The sequence below is a fragment of the Perca flavescens genome, chromosome 15 (genome assembly GCF_004354835.1).
Source record: "Perca flavescens isolate YP-PL-M2 chromosome 15, PFLA_1.0, whole genome shotgun sequence".
Lineage (NCBI taxonomy): Eukaryota > Metazoa > Chordata > Actinopteri > Perciformes > Percidae > Perca > Perca flavescens.
In genome coordinates, this window is record NC_041345.1 from 26,951,027 (window position 1) to 26,973,309 (window position 22,283).

General features: G+C 43.7%; 2 protein-coding genes across 2 annotated transcripts in view; both read left to right on the plus strand.

Moving 5' to 3' along the window:
- The first annotated feature begins 4,692 nt into the window (after positions 1-4,692).
- On the plus strand, positions 4,693-10,193 carry prrg2 (proline rich Gla (G-carboxyglutamic acid) 2). The gene is made up of 6 exons (XM_028600584.1): positions 4,693-4,751; positions 5,512-5,684; positions 7,851-7,884; positions 8,291-8,423; positions 9,054-9,200; positions 9,906-10,193. Exons 1-6 carry the CDS (start codon positions 4,697-4,699, stop codon positions 9,946-9,948), a joined length of 585 nt encoding a protein of 194 aa, XP_028456385.1. The 5' UTR covers positions 4,693-4,696; the 3' UTR covers positions 9,949-10,193.
- A 258-nt stretch (positions 10,194-10,451) lies between these two features.
- The window catches only part of prr12b (proline rich 12b), a 36,500-nt gene continuing 24,668 nt past the window's right edge, over positions 10,452-22,283 (plus strand). Inside the window, exons 1-2 of the mRNA XM_028599507.1 lie at positions 10,452-10,980; positions 20,889-21,046. Coding sequence (XP_028455308.1) covers positions 10,898-10,980; positions 20,889-21,046 — 241 coding nt within the window. The 5' untranslated portion in view covers positions 10,452-10,897. The remainder of the gene's footprint in view (positions 10,981-20,888; positions 21,047-22,283) is intronic.

Consider the following 22,283-nt stretch of genomic DNA (forward strand, 5'->3'; position numbering starts at 1 on the left):
ACAATTCTTTATCTGGTTTGAGGTTGAGGTAAAAAAAAGGTTAAACAAATTATGATAATACACTAGAATATATAATGTATACAAAAGTCTGTATGAAAACTATATATTTTTGTTCTCGCTTAAAATTGGAGGCAGGCTACTTAGTAGGCCAGACCTCCGGGACCTCTTAACCTGGGACCCTTGCTGTCATCAGGTCAGCTGCTAGCTGCTATCATCCTCGTCTTTCCTGCCGCCACGGCATCACTATTTTATGAATGAAACATGGCGGAGAAATGTAAAAGTGCTGATAACTGCTCTGTATCAAAAAAGAAAGTAAGGCTCTATCTCGAGAGTTACCTCAACTTCGGTTTCGGGGGCTCAGCTTTTCTTAGACATGAGTAGGGGGCCGCCAAGGAAAAAAGGTTGGGAACCACTGAATTAGACCACTGCATGAGGAAACCAAGTCGAATTTGGAAAGTACGGAAATGACGCTGTTAATGTGTTCAGTGGTTTGGACTGACAGTCCAGCCTGGGGGACCAGGGGGTCCTGGTCTTCTGTTTACTGTACCACCACTTGTTATCATGGGACTGAACTTTCTTACTAAGGTCACATGATGACAACTGAGCAAGCTTTATTCACCGACGAAAAGTGTTATGAGGTTGAAAGTTCTGAAAAAAGCTAATAAGTGGGCCTTGACTTAAGGTTCTTTAGCAGTGGATGGATTCAGTGTTCTTTGAGTCTGGAAGGTGTGTGTCTAGTATTGCCCAACATATCTATCACATTATCTCCACTACAATCTCCCAGGAGGCCACTGGTGGCCCCGCCCCCGTCTGCACAGCATTTAATACTGGCTCCAAGGGTGTCCACAGTAACCGGTACAGGCCTCCGTTTGGTCATATATGGACTCTGCACTGCAGTCTAACTTTCCAGACACGTGCTATGTCTGTGAGATGGTGGTCCCAGCCCTAGCTGTGCAGTATGGTGGTCCGCCCCCCCCCCACTCGGCCTGTTGTCTTTATGAGATTTCGCACTCAGGCCTGCTGTGGTTGAGAGTTTAGCCATGCCTGGTCGTGTATTCTGTCATTGGTAGGGAGACAATCCAAACCCACCGACATGAGTCCAAATCACATCTTCAAGGACCTTCCTCACTGCTTTATACATGAGAAAGAAAGAAGGGATTGACTCAGGACTGTGTACACCAAGAAAAAGATCTCTCACAGTATAGCCAAATATCCACTTTCATATCTGTCATTTGGAGTGCTTTGGGCAGTTTGGTTTTTACTTTTTCATTTTAATAAGAAATAATATGTATATCTATCTTACGTCCTAAAATTCACATGATCAATTTTATATTGAAAAAAAAAAATCAATCTCTTTTTATAATTCATTAAAATATTTACTCAAACATTTCTTTCTGTTGTGTCTTGTATGACTTTTCAAATTGAGTCCGTTTGGAGTATTTTACAGAAACCTCCATACCTGAGTCAAAGAGTTTATAATAATTATTATTATAACCTCCACAGCTCAGTGCTAGAATAGAACAACCATCAGCATCCCTTCTCTGCTCTGATCTCAGCTGTGTGTCACTCACTTTGTGGTCTTTAAACTACTTTATTTAGAAAAAATGCACCATACGAGCACCATGTCAACCAAAATAGAACTAGATTTTTACACGGTGGCCTTGGTTACCCTAACACCTCTGTTGACTAGTTCAAGAATGCAGGACAACATCAATTCATTCCAAGTAGGATCTGATGAAACAAGACTGGGGCAAAGTTTATGTATAAAATGTGAATGAAGCCTAGGATTCATTTTTGGCTGCAATAATATCACTTTATGAAAACATTGTCTGGTGAAGAAAGAATTAAAACAAATCTGATGAAAAGCCATGGATAACTAACGGAACATTAAAAGCATGTAAGACGATAAATGTATCCTATAAAGAGTTTTAAAAGAAGCAGAAAACGCATGTGAGATGTACAACAAACAAACTGAGCAGAATCATGAGGACTGTATTTAAGAGTAAAACGTCCACAGACTGGAATGGTATTGACATGTTAATGGTCAAAAATATTATTGGTTGTGTGGTTAAACCTCTTAACGCATATATTTAATCGACGTCTGTTTTTTTTTCTGAATAACATGAAAATGGCCATACCGATGTATAAGGATGGTCATAAACATACACTGTCAAACTTCAGGCCTGTTTCACTGCTCTCACTTTTCTCAAAAATACTGGAAAGAATATTCTCTACAAGGCTCCACGACTTTATTACAACACATAATAGACTGTGTGATCAGCAATATGGTTTCAGGGTGAATAGGACAACTTCACATGCACTTATTCAATTTGTAGAGGAAATAACAGCAACAGAACATAAAACATGCAGTGGGGATATTCTTGGCTCTTAAGAAGGCATTTGATGTGGTAGACCATAATGTATTAACTATGTAATTACAAAAATTGGACTGCACTTTCCTGGTTAACCACCTACTTACATAATTGGAATCGGTATGTTGAATTGCAAAACTTTATATCAAATTCAAAGGAGATCACCTGTGGGGTCCCCCAGGGGTCAGTGTTGGGACCATCGTTGTATAAATAATGTATGTGAGGTGTCAAAAACACTGAAAACCATTTTATTTGCTGATGATACTACAGTTTTTTTACAATCACCTTGGCACTAATTTCAGAAGCTTGATGTCATTTTTCAAAACTCTAGACACAAAACTCACAACCAATGATCAAAACACTTCTTTCAGTTGCTTGGATACAATACACATAAACCAAAGATCATGTGTTCATTTAACAAAGATCACCTGTTCAATATGACACAACTTAACATCAAAGTACTACTATTTTAAAGGACAATTACAGTTCAAATGATTTTCTATTCATTTCATTACAATCATCTAGCTATCAATTGATACAACTGCTCAAAATGATAAGTAACTTTTGCATTACTCACAATGCATAGTTGTATGGAAACAGACAAACAGTATTCCATGTTTAGATCATGAAAGCTTCAAGATAACGACATTCATTGTCACCAATTAGCGTGGAGCATGACTACATTATCGTGTGTGTGTGTGTGTGTGTGTGTGTGTGTGTGTGTGTGTGTGTTCTTGTTTAACTACTTTTTGGGATCCAAAAACCGGGAATACAGTATACTTGTGGGGTCCGGACAGCTTTGTGGGGCCAAAATGCTGGACCCCACAACATTAAAGGGCTGTGGGTTAAGACTTGGTTTTAGGATTAGGTTTAGAATTAGGTTATGGTTAGGGTAAGGGTAATGGTTAAGGTTAGGCATTTAGTTGTGATGGTTAAGGTTAAGGTAAGGGGCTAGGGAATGCATTATGTCAATGACGGGTCCCCATAAAAAATAGCGAGACGCACTGTGTGTGTGTGTGTGTGTGTACACATATGCATCTAAATAGGTCATATATTACATAGTTTATTTTACTAAATTTAAAAAAAAAAATGTTTTTAACTTCTTCCTACTTTATGAATGTGGAAATCCTTATTTGAATCAGTTACTGTCATTTTGAAAGATATGTTTGCTGAGTGTTTTGTTTGTTTGCGTACTGAAAAATACATTCCTAAACCGATTCTTGAAAAACTGAAAACTGAAATCAAAGATGTAACATGTTTACTAGCGATCACGTGCGGTGAATGATTAATATGCTTTTATGTCCGTTTTGGTGAGCCCAGAGGGGAAATATGGCATTTTGAAAGTAGCCTATATTTACGGTAGCTAGCCAACGGTAGACTACCGAGAAAGGGTGATATTTTTTATGTCCGTTTCAGAGCGATCGAGGGAAAATATTTAAGTCAACGCCTTAAGGGGAACCGAAATAAGGAACCGAAATTTCTGATTCCTACCGGTTGCGTAGGAACCGGTTCCACAGTGGGACCCGGGTTTCGGTACCCAACCCTAAAAAGCATTGTGAGGCAGTGAACATGGGGACTCTGGTTGGTAAACCAGCTTTCTTTATCACAAGTTTTGCATATTTCTTTACAAGTTGATCACATGAACCCATTAGTTACACGGGCAAGGAAGATGGTATCACGTGTATATCCATTCCACATTTTCTTTTTTATCTAGATTTCATTCACCACAAATCCTCCGAGTAGCATAATAATCTACGTTCTTAGACATCACAAACTACAGGCTCCAAAATGAGTCAGCACCTCTTGAAAACAATTTGAACGCAAATAGTTGCATTACTCTGCTTTAGCTTTAGTAATGGGGACCTGATAAACTCAAGCTTCTCTGTCAAATGGTGGACTAAACAAGTGAGTGGACGGTGAGACAGGCAGGCAGGAAGACAGTCATACAGTTTGGGGAGGATCCTCCCTCCAGCTGGTATGCTGCCCAACAGGTTTGTGATGTGACGTTTCTCTGGGAAAACACCACAGCCCTTGGTGGCCTGACGGTTTCAACACAAAACGCAGCATAAGGAAGTTAAGTCTGTTTGAGTAATGGTGGGGCCTCCGTGTTTCTGAGAATCGAACAGGATAAGTGGCCTTTCTCCCGGAAAGCTTTGACAGACGGGGCAACCTGCGGCCAAGCAGGTGAGTGTTGGAGGCTCGTGATTTGCATACTCAGGCCTCTGTTCCGCTGTGTTGGATCCATCTCCACAGAGGCTCTTCTTGTGTCATTTTTTGGTGTAGTTTCTGCTTCAATGGCAGCCGTGTCAGCTGTGTGGATTCCCATGCTGTCCCTGCTGCAGCTGACCCACTGCTCCGTCCTCCACAGACAAGCTCCAGGTAAAGCACACCTCTGCACCTCCGGCTCGGCCCAGGCAGGCCAACCGCACTCCCCCAGGAAAAGCTGCCATTATAGGACTCGCTTCTCATAATTCAACCTTGGCATTTGGTAGTACAGGCCTCACACTAACCAGATCTGATCAGGACATACCGTAGGCCTATGATGATAAATGTGTGGCTGGCTGGCTGACACATCTATAACAGACATTTTCACATTGAGTTTGAATTCGTTAGTTCACACTTGTTTTTGCATATCGAACAAAAATTATGATGTGTCCATTCACGTTTCAGTTTGATCTTTTTGGAGCATAGCTGAAGTACAGAGCCAAAACAATGCAAACCAGTGGGAAATCCTCAACGGCAGGTCGTGAAATAGTCACGTTATCACAGTTATCACAGTCACGATTTTGACGTTTATTTCGTGTACACGCCACGAATTTTGAACGTGTACAGGTCACGATTGATTTCGAACCTGCTCCGGGGGACGCAACAACGGGGAAATGAGGCGCCACAACAACGGGACGGGCCGCCACTCACGGGACGCGATCCCCGGGCGTATTCGTAATCGCCACACGGAAAAAACGACATTTACGTGTCCTGTCTACGACTTAATAGATTCAATAACGTAACCATATCACGAACTGCCATGAGACCGGGCTGAAAACCTTTCATACATATACAGTAGTATTCCTGTAGCGGGGTAATTCATGACTCTATGTGGCGTGTGTGTGTGTGTGTGTGTGTGTGTGCGTGTGTGCAGGAGAGCCGGTGTTAGTGGACGAGCAGTCAGCCAGCTCCTTCCTGTCCCGCTCACTTCTCTACAACCACTTGGACTTTGAGTTGGTGGTTCCTGGCAACCTGGAGAGGGAGTGTATGGAGGAGGTGTGCAACTATGAGGAGGCCAGAGAGGTGTTCGAGGACAACGACAAGACGGTAAACGCTGCTGCTATAGTCCCTGTCTCTGCTCTGCACTCGCACAGCCTTTAAATCAAGCCTAACACACACTGACTCGGTCCTGACATCACCTGAACATTAGTTAGAAATGATGTGTCTGACGCCTGTTTTCTTTCAAAGGAACCATAAGTCATTAGTTATTATCAGTGCAGTGTTGCATATGCAGTTTGAGTAGAGAAAACCTGTAGTATCCATTTTATTAAACAATAACTTCCAGATTTTTTACCAAAAGATAAAGCAAACATTTTAAAAATGGACTCTTGAAGGTGCAATATGTAATATATGTAATATATGTACCGTATTGAATCCACCAATGACACCAAAATTACACCAATGCATCATCAGATACAACAGAAACATGCTAAGTTGAAATACTATCTACTATGACAACAATGCTAATGCCAGGATTTTCTCCTTTTGAAATGTTCCGTTCCGTGACGGAATGTCTGTTTGTGTTTTGGCCTGTGTGTTGGTATCAACTGCCCAGTCTGACAGCCAGGCCGGGTTGCCAGATATACCTGGAAAATACATAAACCCAGCGCGCTACAGCTGTAACGTTAGGACAGCCATGAAAGCAGCAAACATACGAACGGGATCAACGGAGATAGATTCTACCCGACTTAAAAATAACTCGACAACAGTTGTGTGACCAGAGACGTTACAAACCCCGGTTAAACATTGGAGATGTATTTGAAAGATAAAGAGGCAGCTTAGAGCCCAAAAGGATGCCGAGTTGGCTAATTTCCTCTTGAACAGGTAAGCATTAGCTTCAGGCTAATTTATCACGGCTACAAGGGACGGGCATTTTATGTCATTTCAACATTTGTGTACTCCCATTGAATTATATAGCTAGAGTACCCGAGTTGGTTACTCGCAAAAACTAATTGAGACACAGCCAGTGAAGTGATCCCGACTGGACCTGGCTAACGTCGCCATGCTAACCCTGCTAACTGCTAGCTAACGTTACCAGAGGACCGGGCAAGCGGGCCACGGCTGTTTACAACCACAGTGACAGACCTATGACAGAAACCGCTAGTCTGACTCCCATCATAATGGAAACATGCAATTTAACTTTGGCAAAACAACTGTGTAGCCTGTTGACGACAGCCGACCAACGGTGAGTCCTTTTAAGAGGAGAAAGTGGGTCTGTCAGTCGGTTGGAGACGACGGCAATGTCGTGATGTTTTAGCGGTTGTTGCAGTAATTTTAAGCTGAGAAAGTGCGTCTGTCGGTCGGGTACAGAGCTCCGCGTGAGCACGGCTTCTATGACCGTCAACATAGCCAGCATCTAACGTTAGCTACTCCGCTGGGCTGTAGAGTAATGTCTGGCTGTGTGAGACTAGCATCTAACGTTAGCTACTCCGCTGTGCTGTGGAGTAATGTCTGGCTGCGTGAGACTAGCATCTAACGTTAGCTACTCCGCTGTGCTGTGGAGTAATGTCTGGCTGCGTGAGACTAGCATCTAACGTTAGCTACTCCGCTGTGCTGTGGAGTAATGTCTGGCTGCGTGAGACTAGCATCTAACGTTAGCTACTCCGCTGTGCTGTGGAGTAATGTCTGGCTGCGTGAGACTAGCATCTAACGTTAGCTACTCCGCTGTGCTGTGGAGTAATGTCTGGCTGTGTGAGACTAGCATCTAACGTTAGCTACGCTGTGCTGTGGAGTAATGTCTGGCTGTGTGAGACTAGCATCTAACGTTAGCTACGCTGTGCTGTGGAGTAATGTCTGGCTGTGTGAGACTAGCATCTAACGTTAGCTACTCCGCTGTGCTGTGGAGTAATGTCTGGCTGTGTGAGACTAGCATCTAACGTTAGCTACGCTGTGCTGTGGAGTAATGTCTGGCTGTGTGAGACTAGCATCTAACGTTAGCTACTCCGCTGTGCTGTGGAGTAATGTCTGGCTGTGTGAGACTAGCATCTAACGTTAGCTACTCCGCTGTGCTGTGGAGTAATGTCTGGCTTTTGATTGATTTATTAGACAGTAACAGAAATAAATGCGTAACAAGATGCCAACACAGTGACATTGTACATTTATCAGAACTGTCGAGGATAACACAAGAAAGTTACAAACTTATTTCCATTGTGGTTACTTTCTTCTAATTTAATAACGCTACTCCATTAAATCTTCTTTTGCTTTTATTTTTAGCAATTATTTTGGAGCACCTATACCAACAATCACGGTGAGTTTTTTTTTTTATTTATTGATAAAATCAATTATTATGGTCTACAGGCCTTGAGATTGGGTTCATTCAGCCGAATGTAGTCTTTTCACATGGAAAATACCTGTGTAACAATAAATAGGCCTATTTGATTATTATAGTTAACATTATAATATTATAATTTCTGTATGCAAATATTTTATTTACTATTTCTGCTTGGTTAAAGGTACATTCCATGATTTTGTCTCCAAATCCCCAAATGTGCTCCTTAACGTCAGCAGAATGCTCCAACACAATCTTAGGTTGTGTCTTCGCTCATTTGGACGGATCTGGATCTGAAATCCTTTAGCTCTGGCTGTACTGTATAATCAGGTGATGTGTGAGGGCGTGTCAAAAGGTTTGGTGCTAATGATGTTTGCCTTTGAAGAGTCTACACGCGGACTGGATGTGTCCGGCCTGGTGGCGGGGATCGTGGCTTTCGTGGTGACTGGTGTTATTGTCACTGTGCTGGGAGTCTACTGCTACAAATCCAAGAACAAAGGTGGACGCAGGCCAGCCCAGTAAGTCCACTCTGATGTCCACACTTAACACAGAAACACTTGGGGATGTGGAATAAATGCAGGCCTTCCATCCAGCAACACCACGTTAACACTGCTGGGCATGACATTTGGTATATTTGAGGGCTTCAGTGACGCAGTGAGTCCAGCCCAGTAGCAACCATAGATCTAAATTACTTTTCGTCACCTTCCTAAAATAATTGCCTAAGTCATTTTTTCAGGTTTTTCAGAAAACACAAAAAATAACACGGCCTAAGTCACATGCTTGACATAGGCAATTATACTAAAGGTGTAGAATCACATCACCTGTTCAACTGAGGATGTAGGAAATTTTACCAGAGGTGCCCATCACCATGAGGAGATGATTTAGGCAACAAAATCATTTTTGTTAAAAAATGACTTAGGCAATTATTTTAGGAAGGTGACGTTGTATATCTATGGTATCAACACTGATCTGGATGATAGCAGTGGAATCATGCTTATGTCCTCTGAGAGACTCCAGCACCTGCATGTAGTGAACGTTTCTGCTTGTAACACCATCTATGAAAGCAGGGAATCAAACATATCCCCCCCTCCCACCCCCGCGTGCCCTGTCTGTCTGAGTTCTGAGTGTGTTGCTGTGTGCTGCTGCAGAGCTCCGGTGATGATGGCAGCAGACGGGGGTCCATCAGCCCCAGAGAGCGTGCCCCTGGCTGGGATCATCGCCCCAGCCCTACCCAGCTACAACGAGGCTCTGAACCGCTCCGGGCAGCACGACGCCCCCCCACCTCCTTATTCAGGGTGAGTGATGCGCCGCACAATGGATCCAGGCCAGTGTCTGCGGCCGGCCAAACATCCGCAAAAACAAGTATACAGGTGGACCTGGGGGGGGAAATAAACAAACGATTCTACATTATGTTAAAAATGCATTTCATAACCAGTCCTAACAAAGGAAGGAAGACCTTTCATGGGGAGACAGGTTGAAACGCAACAAAATACATTTCAATTGCAAAGAAGCACAGTCTGGACAATTCCACCATCATCTACACAGCGTGCACACACACACCGTGTACAGTAAGCATCCGAAAACATCCAAACAACCTTCACGCAGCATCAGGAATGATGCTATAACTCATTTAAAAACAATCAATATATACATATATTTGAACCTATGAATATAGCAGAGGTATTGATAAGGGTGGGGGCCTAGGTAATTCAGGATAACAATGTAATGAGATGAAATATCACACTAGTTTACTATATAGAGAATTTTTCTGAACTTCTCTGTGAAAATTGTACTCGCTTTGCATTGCCCATCCAATATTTTTCTATTTGATCACAGTGTAGTGTTGAGATTAGACTCCCTTTGTGATGTTTTTTCAGCTCGGTAGCTCACAGTACACTGAAGTCTCTTTGCTTTGAAACAAGCCCAGTGTTGGAGCTCCACGGAGCAGGCTGCTGGGTAACAAAAACACTCACAAAGACTTTTCCTCCCTTTGACCACAGGGGCGCGCCATCAGAAGCCACCGCTCCCGCAGACAACCAATGAGAGGCTTGCAGGGGCCATTTTATTCTGGTGATGGTTTGAGTGAACTTTTTGGAATACCGCATGTTTTTGATATACTGTATTTATTAGTGAAGTGATGACACAATCTCAGAATGGACACCCGCTGACCGTAGGGTTCCGCACATCGTCTGTCCACTACACACATGATGCTCTTGCGGTTCATTTCTCAGGTTGCTCTGTAGGCTACACACTCTGTTGTGTTTGTAAGACAATTTCATTTATAGAGAATATTTGGTGTTCAAGAAAACCATGTTTTATACAATAAATGACATAACTATTACACATGCCTCCAGTCTTTTAATGCATCCTAACTTGTCAAGCCAGTGGTGAAGTCGGCTGCATGTGTCATGATATGAGCTCATCATCCTTCACATGTTGCAAACTGTATCACAGCAGCAGGAATACAGCTGCACACTGCGCTGCTGTGCATTGCAAACTGCGTGTGTGTGTGTGTGTGTGTGTGTGTGTGTGTGTGTGTGTGTGCGAGCGAGGGAGGGAAGGAGAGAGGATGAACGCCAGCCCAGTCATTCCTCTTAAAAATGGCGTCTTGTGAACAAAAAGAGTGAAAGTAGCCGTGCCGTGCCGTGCCCGAGCAGCAGCTCCAATGTGAAACTGGCTTCAGCGAGCTCCGCTTCTTAAAAGCTGAGTGAAGAACGCGGAGCATCGGTCCTGCGGGCTCATCGGCCACACAGGAGACAATAGACAGGGGGGAGATATATGGGCAGGAGGAGTGGAGGGAGGAGACTGTGCCTGTGCCTGTGCACCCCACCCCCCGCGCCCCCCCCCAATCGCTCCTTCTCCTCCATCCATTCCTCCCATTCTACAGACTCGTCAAGCGGAGAAATAAACAGAAGCGAGCACAGAGAGGGGAAGACATTCCTCCCTCCCCTCCCCCTCACTCTCTGTCCATCTTCACCCAGTCCTTTCTTCCATGGAGAGGAATTATACCGCCGCGGGCTTCGGAGATCTCGGGGCTGGGACGGGATGGAGTTACGATAGATCGGCCAAGGCAAGGTAAGCTTATTGGCTTTAGCCTGAGCCCGGGCACCGTGGGCTCTGTGGGCTCTGTGGGCTCTGTGGGCGCATCAGTGTGCTGAACAATGCTCTGCTGCATGCTGCTGCTGCACGGCCAGCAGCCAGGCTCAGGTACAGACAGCGGAGTGTCATCTGGAGGCGGGTGGTGGGGGGGGGCTGTCTCCAAAATGCATGGAATGCGATGGAAGGTTCATAGTGAAACTGAGACACAGGAGAGGGGAGAATCGGAGGGGGATGGGTCGCTGGAAGCCGATCGGTCTCTTATTTAAAAAAAATAAATAAAAAGATAGATCACATCTAGGTTCCAGCACTGCATTGTCTCCGCTGCAGCTTTGTCTACATTTGGACTGAAATGCATGACAGGAACAGCCGCAGCTTGACGCTAACGTAGCCTACAGTCAGCTGTTGGCTGCTGTAGCCCTGCGTCCCTGTCTCCCATACAATAGGAGAACTATACCATGTGCAAATGAAATCACGTTTTTCATCATTTCATATGAAAACCTTCAATCAAATATGGTCAAACTAAAGCGTTTATGGTAACGGCTAGCTGCATGAATCTATTCATGAAATGTGTCAAATATGGCTGAAGCTACGAGGGAACTTTACGCTCCAACATCTAGGGTGACATTCTCCTTATTAGTAAACACCACTTTTACAATATGTCACGTGACTGACAAACGTGCCCGACTGTCACCGAATGTGACGCCTAGGAAACACCAGGTAGGCTAACGTTAGCTGTCAAACCAGTCAGGCTACATGTGGAGTCGCGTTAGCCTTTATGTGACAGCATGCAGCTGCAGCCATAGACGTAGCTACAGTATATAGCTCCATATACACATGTCTATAATGTATGTCTATGGCTGCAGCCAGCTCCCTCGTCTATCTCCGTGTTACGTTACAGTAAAACGTTAGCAAGGCTAACCTTAGCTAGTTAGCCACAAAGACAAGGAAACGCTGTCTTATATGTTACAAACTCCAACCTCGTCGCCGTGTGGTGTATTTATAATAATAATAATAATAATAATAAGTGACGGATGAAGTGGGCTTCCTGACACGTCAGTGTTGGTAACTTGTGTGTTGGAATGAAGCGCTGAACAGAGCAATGCTAAAGTTACGTAGCTAGCTAGCTAGCTCCTCTTTAGCTTCGCTCCCTCCACGTTAGCGGTCGCCTTGACAACCACATCAGTCTTCCGTCAGACCAATAGGGTTCCAGCTGTTCCAGCCTACTTTCTTTCTGTCTCTCGGTCAGTGACGTTCCAAGTCATGCCCATGTCGGCTGTGAGCTATGGAAAGCCCTTTTAATATGTCATAACTAGACTGGATATTTACTGCAGAAAAGAAAAACACAATTGTGTCTGTCGTTAATTTCTTAATATACATTGTAATGACTAATCAAACAACAAACCAAAAAGCTATTCTGCATCTACAAAGTATGAGTTCAGGCAGCTGAGTTTGATTTGCACTCTAATAATTTTTTTGAGGGGGGGGGCTTTTTCCCTTTTATTATAGTAACAGTGGATAGACATGAAAGGGGGGAGAGAGAGATGGGGGATGACCAAGGGGGTAAGCTTCGCTTCAGAACTCAAACTTTCTATGGCGCCATTTTGATGCTACAAAGCGATCACCTCCCGTTAGCATTCCATTGACTCCCATTCATTTTGGCACCAAGCTAATTAAGCCTATCAGCTCCACACAACTCTCTCTGTGTATCTCGGTACCAGTGCAGTGCCCAGTGGTGTAGTATACGTGACACGCAGCCCACTAAGAAAGCTCCAGGATTTCCATAAACCCACTTAAAAATGCGCAATAACACGTAACAACATATTGTAGTTATGTGACAGAACTTTCACTTTGTTTGTTTTTTTTGCAAATACAGGGTTGAGTAATGTGACAGCAAACTAAACTAATTATTGTGTCGTTTTTTCCATTACATGGTACCTGCTCGACTCGCCTCGACGCACTGTGCGTCCGTCTTCCGTTGCAGATTTTAGTACCGCCTCAGCGTGGCTGGTCGTAATAGCGGCGCCGCAGTAAACTGCCGTGAGCTAACGCGACACACACACACACGCACACACACACACAGAACGACGAAGGTGTGTTGTTGTTGCCACAGCCAGAAGACACATTTTGTTCGGGACACCCCCCCCCTCTGTCGCTTCTACGTCACCTTTTGGTATCGCCTCAGCTCGCTTGGAACCTCGACGGAGGTGGTACTAAAAAAAAGTACCTGTTAGAAGGTACCAGGTACTTTTTTTCGTAATGGAAAAAACAAAAAAGGCGAGTAGAGTCAAAGCGAGTCGAACAGGTACCATGTAATGGAAAAGCGCCGTAATGCTGGAGAACATGCAGAGAGACTTTCCTCGTCTTTCATCACCGGTTAAAAACATCTCGTAGTCGCGGTAAATAGCAGTCCATTTCCGTTGGTACAGTTGCTTTCATACCTGATGCGAACCGTACGGGAGTAGGCCTACACATGAACTGTACTGAGACCACCTTTTCAAATGGACTTTTGGTTCAAGTGTAGGCCTACTCGGGTCATGGCCCAGCCCCAGATCCCTGCTGTCAATGCCCCCTTGCTGCCTTATATATTCCATTATATTTTGAATTGTCACCTGTATTTTCTTTCACATAAATAAAAGTATTTCCACCATAACTTGGTGCATCAAAATGTATCAGAATCCAGGAAGTGAAGGGTTTGATGCTCAGAATTTCCTGGGGGAGGACCCCCAGATCTCTTACTGTTTTTTTTAATATGATTTTTCGATATCTCAGTCTCAAGACACAGATTATTACAGTATACCCACTACAATAAACTAGACTACACTGACAGTGTCCGTTCATATCGTGCCTGTTCAGAAAGGGCGGACTGCTTGGCCTCCCGTATCGCTGCATTCTCCACTCCAGAACCAAATTGTACCCGGAATCCCTTACAGAAGGACTCCAAATCACGTAATATGCAAACCTGGCTTACTGTGTACTTGTACTTCAGAGGAAAACATTGTAGTTCTACATTTACCTGACAGAGAACGTTGCAGATGTTTGATATCCAGTGGAGCCCAGGCAAAAATGCCTTTTTTTTATTGAGTTTCCTCTTAACGAAATGCTCTGAGTGAATATAACTTGGCCTTATATTGTGGAGAGTAGACACGGAAGAGCCAGTGTTATGGCAGGGCTCAAAATGTTTTCCTCAGCCGTAATTGTTCAGCCGTTTTAACTTTATTCACAGTTTATTAATATCCAATATCCAACACTGTCCAAACTGCTCCAAATTCCAAACCACAAGTTCATAGGGTATACCAGGAAACCATGTGTGAAGTAGATTGGATGAACGCTTCATGAGATATTTGAAAGACAGACACACACACGCACACATACAGACATTCCCCGATTTATAGTTAGATGGCTAAATGTTTACAAAATGGTTTAGTCCGGCGGACAGCAGCTCTGGTTGTGCGCTGGCTGGGTTTGAGTTGCTGCAGCCGCGACTAAAGGTCCCCAGCTTGTGTGGACTCTATGTGCTGGGAGCCGGCCATCGCTTGTTCGACGTAAGCGAACTCCATTTCTACGCTAACGTTAGATAGTGTTGCACCTACAGTATACTGTGGCATCCAATCACAAGGAAGTGACTCATGACTGTTATTGTCTTAGGTGCAGTTTTTCCTTCCAGGAGATGAGGCTTTATAGAGTCTATACCTTGCTATACATGCTAGCTGCTTCCTCCAGTGTTTTTGGAGGCGGGGCTATAAGATCATGCCCAGCTCTGCTCTATATGATAATGACCAGGCCTTTCGCGGTAGAGCTGGGCGATATGGAGAAAATCAAATATCACAACATTTTTGACCAAATACCTCGATATTGTGGCGATATTGTAGGGTTGGCAATTGGTGCTTTCACAAAATATGCACACAATGAGGTTTTTGAGAAATAATCATCAGTTTATGTTGATATAATAACTACGTGGGTAAAGGCAAATACCAGAACAGCTAGAACAGTCTGGTGTGTTCAGAAAAGGACATCACTTTACTGTAATGCAGCCTTTAAATCCAGGAAAAGACAAAACTTCGTCGTATCAGGATATTACAATATCCAAAATCTAAGACGATATCTAGCCTCATATATCGATATAATATCGATATATTGCCCCGCCCTATTTTGCGGTCAAACAATAGCCCAGCTATTTTCTGCCGACCTCGTGGGGTTGTATATAGAATGAACTTGGTGGCCCTCAAGGAGCATTTGATGTGGACTTGGTCCCCTGGAAGGACCGGAGGTAGATACCGTAGATAGAAAGAAGAAACTTTATTTAAGTATCCAGCAGCTCACACATAAACACACATTTCCATACACAACACAGTTCCCTGTAATAAATAAATACAATGCAAATGCATACACAGGAGAGTTAAAAACAGGATAAGAGCAGCGTAATTACAACTATTGCACACATAGTTCTTCATAGGTCTTCTGTAGTATCAGAAGTTCCTTTTCTTGAGTACACTACTCTTCCCAAAGGGTCGGGTTCCTCCTCCGGCTCTTTCTCCTTCTGCTGTGAATAGATAACTAGATCCAGTGCACAGCCCATGACCGGATCTGTCCGCCCCGGTGATCGCACCAAATCCTGCACACCAGACCAGCAAGCTGCCGCGTTCTATGCAACGAGGCAACGGTTTGTGGCAGAAAAACATGATGACAAGATGTTGTGAAAGAAGTAGAGAGTGAGCGCAGCACGACAGCAGACTTTTGCGTGCACACACACACACACACACACACACACACACACACACACACACACACACACACATACACATACACATACACATACACACACACAACCCTCACCCTAACCATAACCTAATTCTAGTATAATAATAATAATAATAATAATAATAATTCAAGTATACTGAACTCCCGGTTTTTGGATCCCACAAATATTGTTAAACAAGCCCACACAAACACACACACACACACACACACACACCATTCCACAATCAGTCCACATTAGGCAATACTTGACAATTCTGATTTGATTATTTAAATTCTCAGTCAGGGACACCCCTTGAATATAACATAGAGTATAATATTGTATGGTGTCAGATCTGAGGTTGTTAGTGTTAGAGTTCAAAAGTGCATGGTTAATACAGCGTGGTCATGATTATTATGTCCCCGATATTTCCTTCAATGTCTCATTATTGCACGACGATGTCCCCGGCTCGGCCCTCTCCTGTTGCAGAGTGCCCCTCTCGATGGCGCTGATAAGCGCTAGCTCCATTGCAAATACTTTTTATTCCAACAGTTTATTCACCTCTAAAGGCTACGATTTCCTGTTTCTGACCGAGACTTGGCAGATGAGCGTGGAATCTGGCCTTCTATTCCAACTGTGCCCACCGGATTGTTCACCTGTCAGCACTCCTAGGACCTCGGGCTGGGGTAAAGGAATCACTTTGGTGTTCAGGAACTGCTTTCCGAGTCAGACGGTGAGCTCCTCATTTGAACTGCAGATGGCCAAAGTTGGTCGTTTAAATCCGTTTTATTGCATTCTGATTTACCGACCCCGTGTTTCTAGCAGTGCTTTTGTGTTTGAGTTCAGTTTAATCCTCTGTCGTTAGGTTGGACAGTGTTATGGTTGGTCATTTTAATATTTACACTCATGACGTTTCTTGCAGAGCTGCTGCTGATTTTCCTAATGTCAATCTTTTCATTTTATTCAGCACGTGTCTGGTCCCACACACATTAGGGGCTCATACTTCGGACCTTTTTTTCTATTTTCTCTGAGGAGCTGCATGTTACTGACCATGACTGCCTTTAGTTTTAACCTGCCTTTTAATGTAGATTCTCTAAATGGGTACGTTTCTCTTCTCAGCTGAGTTTTCTGCAGCTTTTGACCCAAGCGCAGCGTTGTCTTTCCACACTGATGTTAATTGTCCTGTCTACTCCTTAAATACATGTTGCTCTTCTATTTTGGATAAAGTGTCTTTAAGTAAAATGAGACTTGTTTCCTTCCAGCAACTCATTAGCCTCGTGAGACCGTCCTGATCTCACGAGCTCCAGTTTTCCACTCGCAGGTCAGTCTGGCATCTTGAGGTAGAGAAAATTTGGAGCCGTTTGCCAAACGACCGGGCCAATCAGCATTAGTTTTGAGGCGGGTTAGGTGGTGATAGACAGATGGTTTATCCAATCAGCTAACCAGTATTTGCAGACAGCGGTAGCCCTAATTCTGTTAGCCGCTCACTAATGCTTTTTTTCTCTTGGATCCTTCTTTTGGAATATGGACCGGGAACCTGAAATGGTGTCTTTTATTCCTAAATTCTCGTTACACAAACGGCAAATATCCTTTACCAACATGTTGCTTGCTTGCTGAGCTAACAAGCTATGCTTGTGGCGGGCTTGTGGTTGTATTTTCATACGCTTCATGGATCTGATTGTTTGATTTGGCCCGTCTATCACCAACATAGGTGGTGATAGACCGATGGTTCATCCAATCAGCTAACCAGTATTTTCGCCCCGTCCCAAAAGTTCTCCAATGGAAAGTTCCCAGATGGATATGCCGAGCAAATGCGAAGCAATCCATCTGGCGGAGTCAGGTTAGCAACTCATCCCCCTGGCCTTGGTTATAGGACACCATCCGTTATTGCCGGAGTTAAAGTGGCTATATGTAACTTTCAGTTTGTGTCGATTCTAGCGGCCGCTTTGGAATAAAGTTTATATAAAATAATCTTAGCCGATTAGTCAACTAATGGGTCGTCTTAGTCAACTTAGATTTCTTTAGTCCATTAATCATATTTTATGCTTTTTTCATGCTGAATGACTTATTTCCAAGAAACATACGAGCACATCTCTGGTAAACACAAGAATTAAAGTGGTGCTTTTGCATGACTCTTTGCAGAGAAACTCAGATTTACAGATCTGTCGATTTAATCAACTAACCGATTAGTCGATACAATTGAATGAGTGTTAGTCGACTAAGAATTTCTTCAATCGAGCACAGCCCTAGTGTTTTGACCACACTTGCTGTCATAAAGGTCTTTTCTTTACAGATTACTGAGTTAGCATTAACTGGAGGTCATGTAGTTGCGATGAATGTTTTGCTCAGACAGAAAAGCATTCATTTACAATAAGAGAATACGTTACAGATGCATTTTTGCATTTCAAGCGTTGCATACGCTAACTTAGCCTGGATGTATCGTGAGCTTTTACCGGGTAACGCGGTCACTGTGTCTTTTGTTGTAGCAACCAACATCGTCATAACTTAGATTAATAAAGCACATTTTTATGAAACCCACAGACACTTTACACAGGTACAGAAGGACAAGGGAAAAGAAAATAGTAGGCCAACACAAACACGGACTGATGACGGAATGATCAACACTGAAGACCCGTAATTGTCTCCATCTGTGACTCGGGATCCGCCTGTCATCTGTCTCTCTCCCTTTTTAGCCCTCTTTGTTTAATTTCCTTCTTTTCTGTGATTTATGATCATCAGATGAAAAATGACAGCGTTTCAGAAACACTAAAAAGTTGCGTTAACGTCACTTTAACGTTGGAGGGTAGAACGACCGTGGAAACGCACCAAGCTCCATGCTCACCGTCTCTATCACAAGGATATTATCCCTTTCTTCAGCTGTACAGTCTACGATCTGTGTTATATTTGATAGGGCTGTAACAGTACGTGAATTAGTCCCGGGCCATTTGGGTCCAGGATGTTGGGAAGGAGCGCCAGCTTTTAACGTAGTAGGTGTTGGTGGAGAGGGCTAGCATTTAGCCGGAGCTCTGAGACAGCCGATTAGCTCAAAGAGGCCACAGATAACTGAACAGAGCTTTCACACTGATACTTTATTCTAGAACATCAACCATACCATGCCAGGTCTCCACGCCGATAGTAGTCTTGCATCCTCCACAGCGCTGTGGAGGAAGGTCTGGCTAGTCCACACAGCATTCCTGGATGGGAGAAAAACGTGCTCTGGTTTATTGGCATTTCTTTAAACCAATCACAAGCGTCTTGGGCGGCGCTAAGCGCCGGATGGAGCCACGGCGCCTCTGCAAAATAGCCTCTGGAAGGAACTTGTTTTGGTTGAACATGTGTACGTTCAAAGGTTGTTTTAGTCATGCAACAGAGAACTCAGATTGGTCAGATAGTCTAGCCAGCTGTCTGGATTTACCCCGCAGAGTTAACCATAGTCCTCAGAAATCCACCGGAGTTTAGAACGCCAACACAAAGGAAGAGGAAGGGGAAGCACTGACTGACTGCACACCAGGGCTGTGCCTCCTTCCCTCCTCCCTCCTTCCCTCCTCCCTCCTTTCCTCCTATCCTACATAGTGAGCTCAATAAGAAAACATTATCAGACACTACACGGGTCATTTTCTCTGTGCCAACAGTTACGTCATTGCTGTCGCACAAAGTAAACATCCACTACGGTCACTATGGCAACAAGTGGAAGCTGCATTTGCCTTTTAATATAATCCATCCATGGTTGGCCTAGAATAGTTCCACATTAAATTATTCCTCCAAAACAACAATCCAGCGGAGCCAGCCAACACAGATTCAGCTGTTTGACACCCCTTACCTCCAAAATGATTCATCTGCGAGCTATATCAATGTTCATGAATTTACATTATTTCTCGGTTGCTAGGTGACAGAAATTCACAATGCATGGGGGGTATAGTTTGATATTGTAGGGAGCATCGATATTCAGTGTATTACAGGGCATCAAGGGAAACAATAAGTGCGTAGCAGCGCCCTAAAACGTGAACAGTGACTCATTCCGGACACAGCTTAGTACATCACCATAGTAACAGAGGGAGGTACCACCTTGTGGTGCTACTGAGGGTTGCAGTTATAACTCTGTCTGTTACATTATCAACAGGTCAGAGTCTTTAATGCAACATTACTGACAGAAGTCTTATTCATTTTTTTATGCCAGTATTTGAGTGCATTAACTGTAACATTCAGTATGACCGATGAGCCACTGTTGAATGTTTATACTTTTTTTAAATAAATGATTTATTTATTTTTTTTATGCACTTTTTAAAAAAAATGTCCCTGTTGTACCGAAAACATACTGAACCGTGACCCAAAACCAAGGTTTATACACATTTTGTGTACCGTTACACCCCTAATATTTGATAATTCTCTTAGACTGTATATTAATGGACAGCGCATGTGTGACATCACCCATTGGTTTGTGGAGCTCTGCTATCCATCATCAAGTTTGCTGTTTTTTAGACAAGAGGGAGGAGTGAGGGAGGAGCCACGTTACGCTACACACTTCCAATGGCAATCACATCACAGCCACCCCCTAAAACGCCCCCCGCTTTATCGCCGATTTTAAAGTCAACGAGACCATAATTCAAAAAATTAACATAATTCTGTGTTGCAGAAGACTTAAAACTAGCGATTGAGGCCATAAACTCATGATGAAAATGTTAATTGATGTAGACTTCTACAGAAACTAACCTCTTTTTGCAACCGCACTGGTTGCCCCCTGCTGGAATTCAGATAGAATGCAGGTTTAAGGCACTTCCGCATTGGCAGCACTTTGCCAAACCGGATGCGTTGTCCATTAATTATTAACAGTCTGTGATAATGCTATGCATTTAACATGTCAAATCATTGACCCAAACATGTTTCTGCCAGTTAAGAAACATTAACAAACTTCCAGTTACGACTTGGATGCTGACGTTGTTGAAAACTAGTAACCCCAGTAAATGCTTCAGCTTTTTAGAAAGGAGAAACAAATGTTAGTGGGAAAAAGGCGAGAATCTTGTGTTTGACGTTGTAGTCAGTAGTACTAGTACTTAGTTGCCTTAAGTCCTGTGTGAATCGGGCTTCAGACAGCAGACTTGTAAAGAAGGGCCTGTATAAAAGTCCAACCTAATAACCATGTGTTCCTCAGCCTCGTGTATGGGGGCTCCAGGTCGTCCCACCCAGACTCCGAGCTTCTCCACCGGCAGACCTACGGCACCCCCCATCCCCTCCAGGGCTATGCAACGAACCACCACCCAGGAAGCTCCAGACAGGGAGGGGCCTGGGGTGCTGCTGGACGATCGCTTGGTAAGGACTCATTGGATGGTATATGTGTAGAAATACAAATCTAGAAATACTGTATTTCTTTCTATGTATAGTGCAGTCTGTAGTGTGGCTGGGTTATCGTTTTGGATTTTAATGATTCTGATTCTGCTTATCGGCGGGTCTTGAGCTCCTGTCCTGTAGCTGAGAGTAGACGTCAGCCCTGGGATAGACTCCTGACCTAATACATCTCCACTTCTGATACTCATGTGACCATACGCAACACACACTACTGCCTCAACACACTGACTGCTCGCTGGTCATCTTCTGTGGACGTTGTTATGACGGGCGCGCTTAACCCCTATTTTTCCACCGGGCGCATCTGTGCTATAGAGACGGTGAGCGGTGTCGGAGTTAGCTCAGTGGCTGCGAGAGTAAAACAAGACATTACATTACATGTCACTTTTATCCAAAGCGACTTACAATTGCTATATGTGACAGAGGTGGCACACCACTGGAGCCACTAGGGTTAACCTCTAACGAGTTAGAACTGTTACTGAAGGTAACACGTGGCTTGCTCATGGACACATTGGTTGATGTATGGCATTGGGAATCGAACCCGGGTCTCCCGCACCAAAGGCATGTGGCATGTCCACTGCACCATCACCACACCTAGCAAAGAGGATGTAAAGACAGTTAAGTAAAACAGCAAGCTTCTTAAGACATGGTGGCTTCATCTGTTGGTAATGCTGTCGGTAAAGCGAAGGCTGTTACAACGTGGACGCTGCAGTGCACACAGGCTGTCACCCGCACAGCACACCTTCAAAATAATAATCGCAATCATTTTGATTGATACTTAGATCTCGATTACCATAATTGATTTTAGAGACTGTATTGCCCTTTCACATTTAAATAAACAAAGCAGTGCTTTCACTTCTATTTAGTGCTACATTCCAGCTCATGTGCAAGTCTTTGCATCAAAGTAAGTAGAGCTGGACCCGAATATTCGCCCATTCGTCGTTCGTTGGGTAGGTATTCAGTTTCTAATTTAGGCGTTTGGATATTGTGTGTTTGTTTTTTTCTTCAATAGTGTAGAATAACTTAAGTCCTTAAAATCCTTAAAATCCTTAAAAATGAATGCCTTTAATTAAACCGAAAGGCACGTGCAGCAGCGCAGGGTTTCCATTTCTGCTCAGTGAGAGTCTTTACTGTTGCGTTTCCCTTGTCTCACACACACACACACACACACACACACACACACACACACACACACACACACACA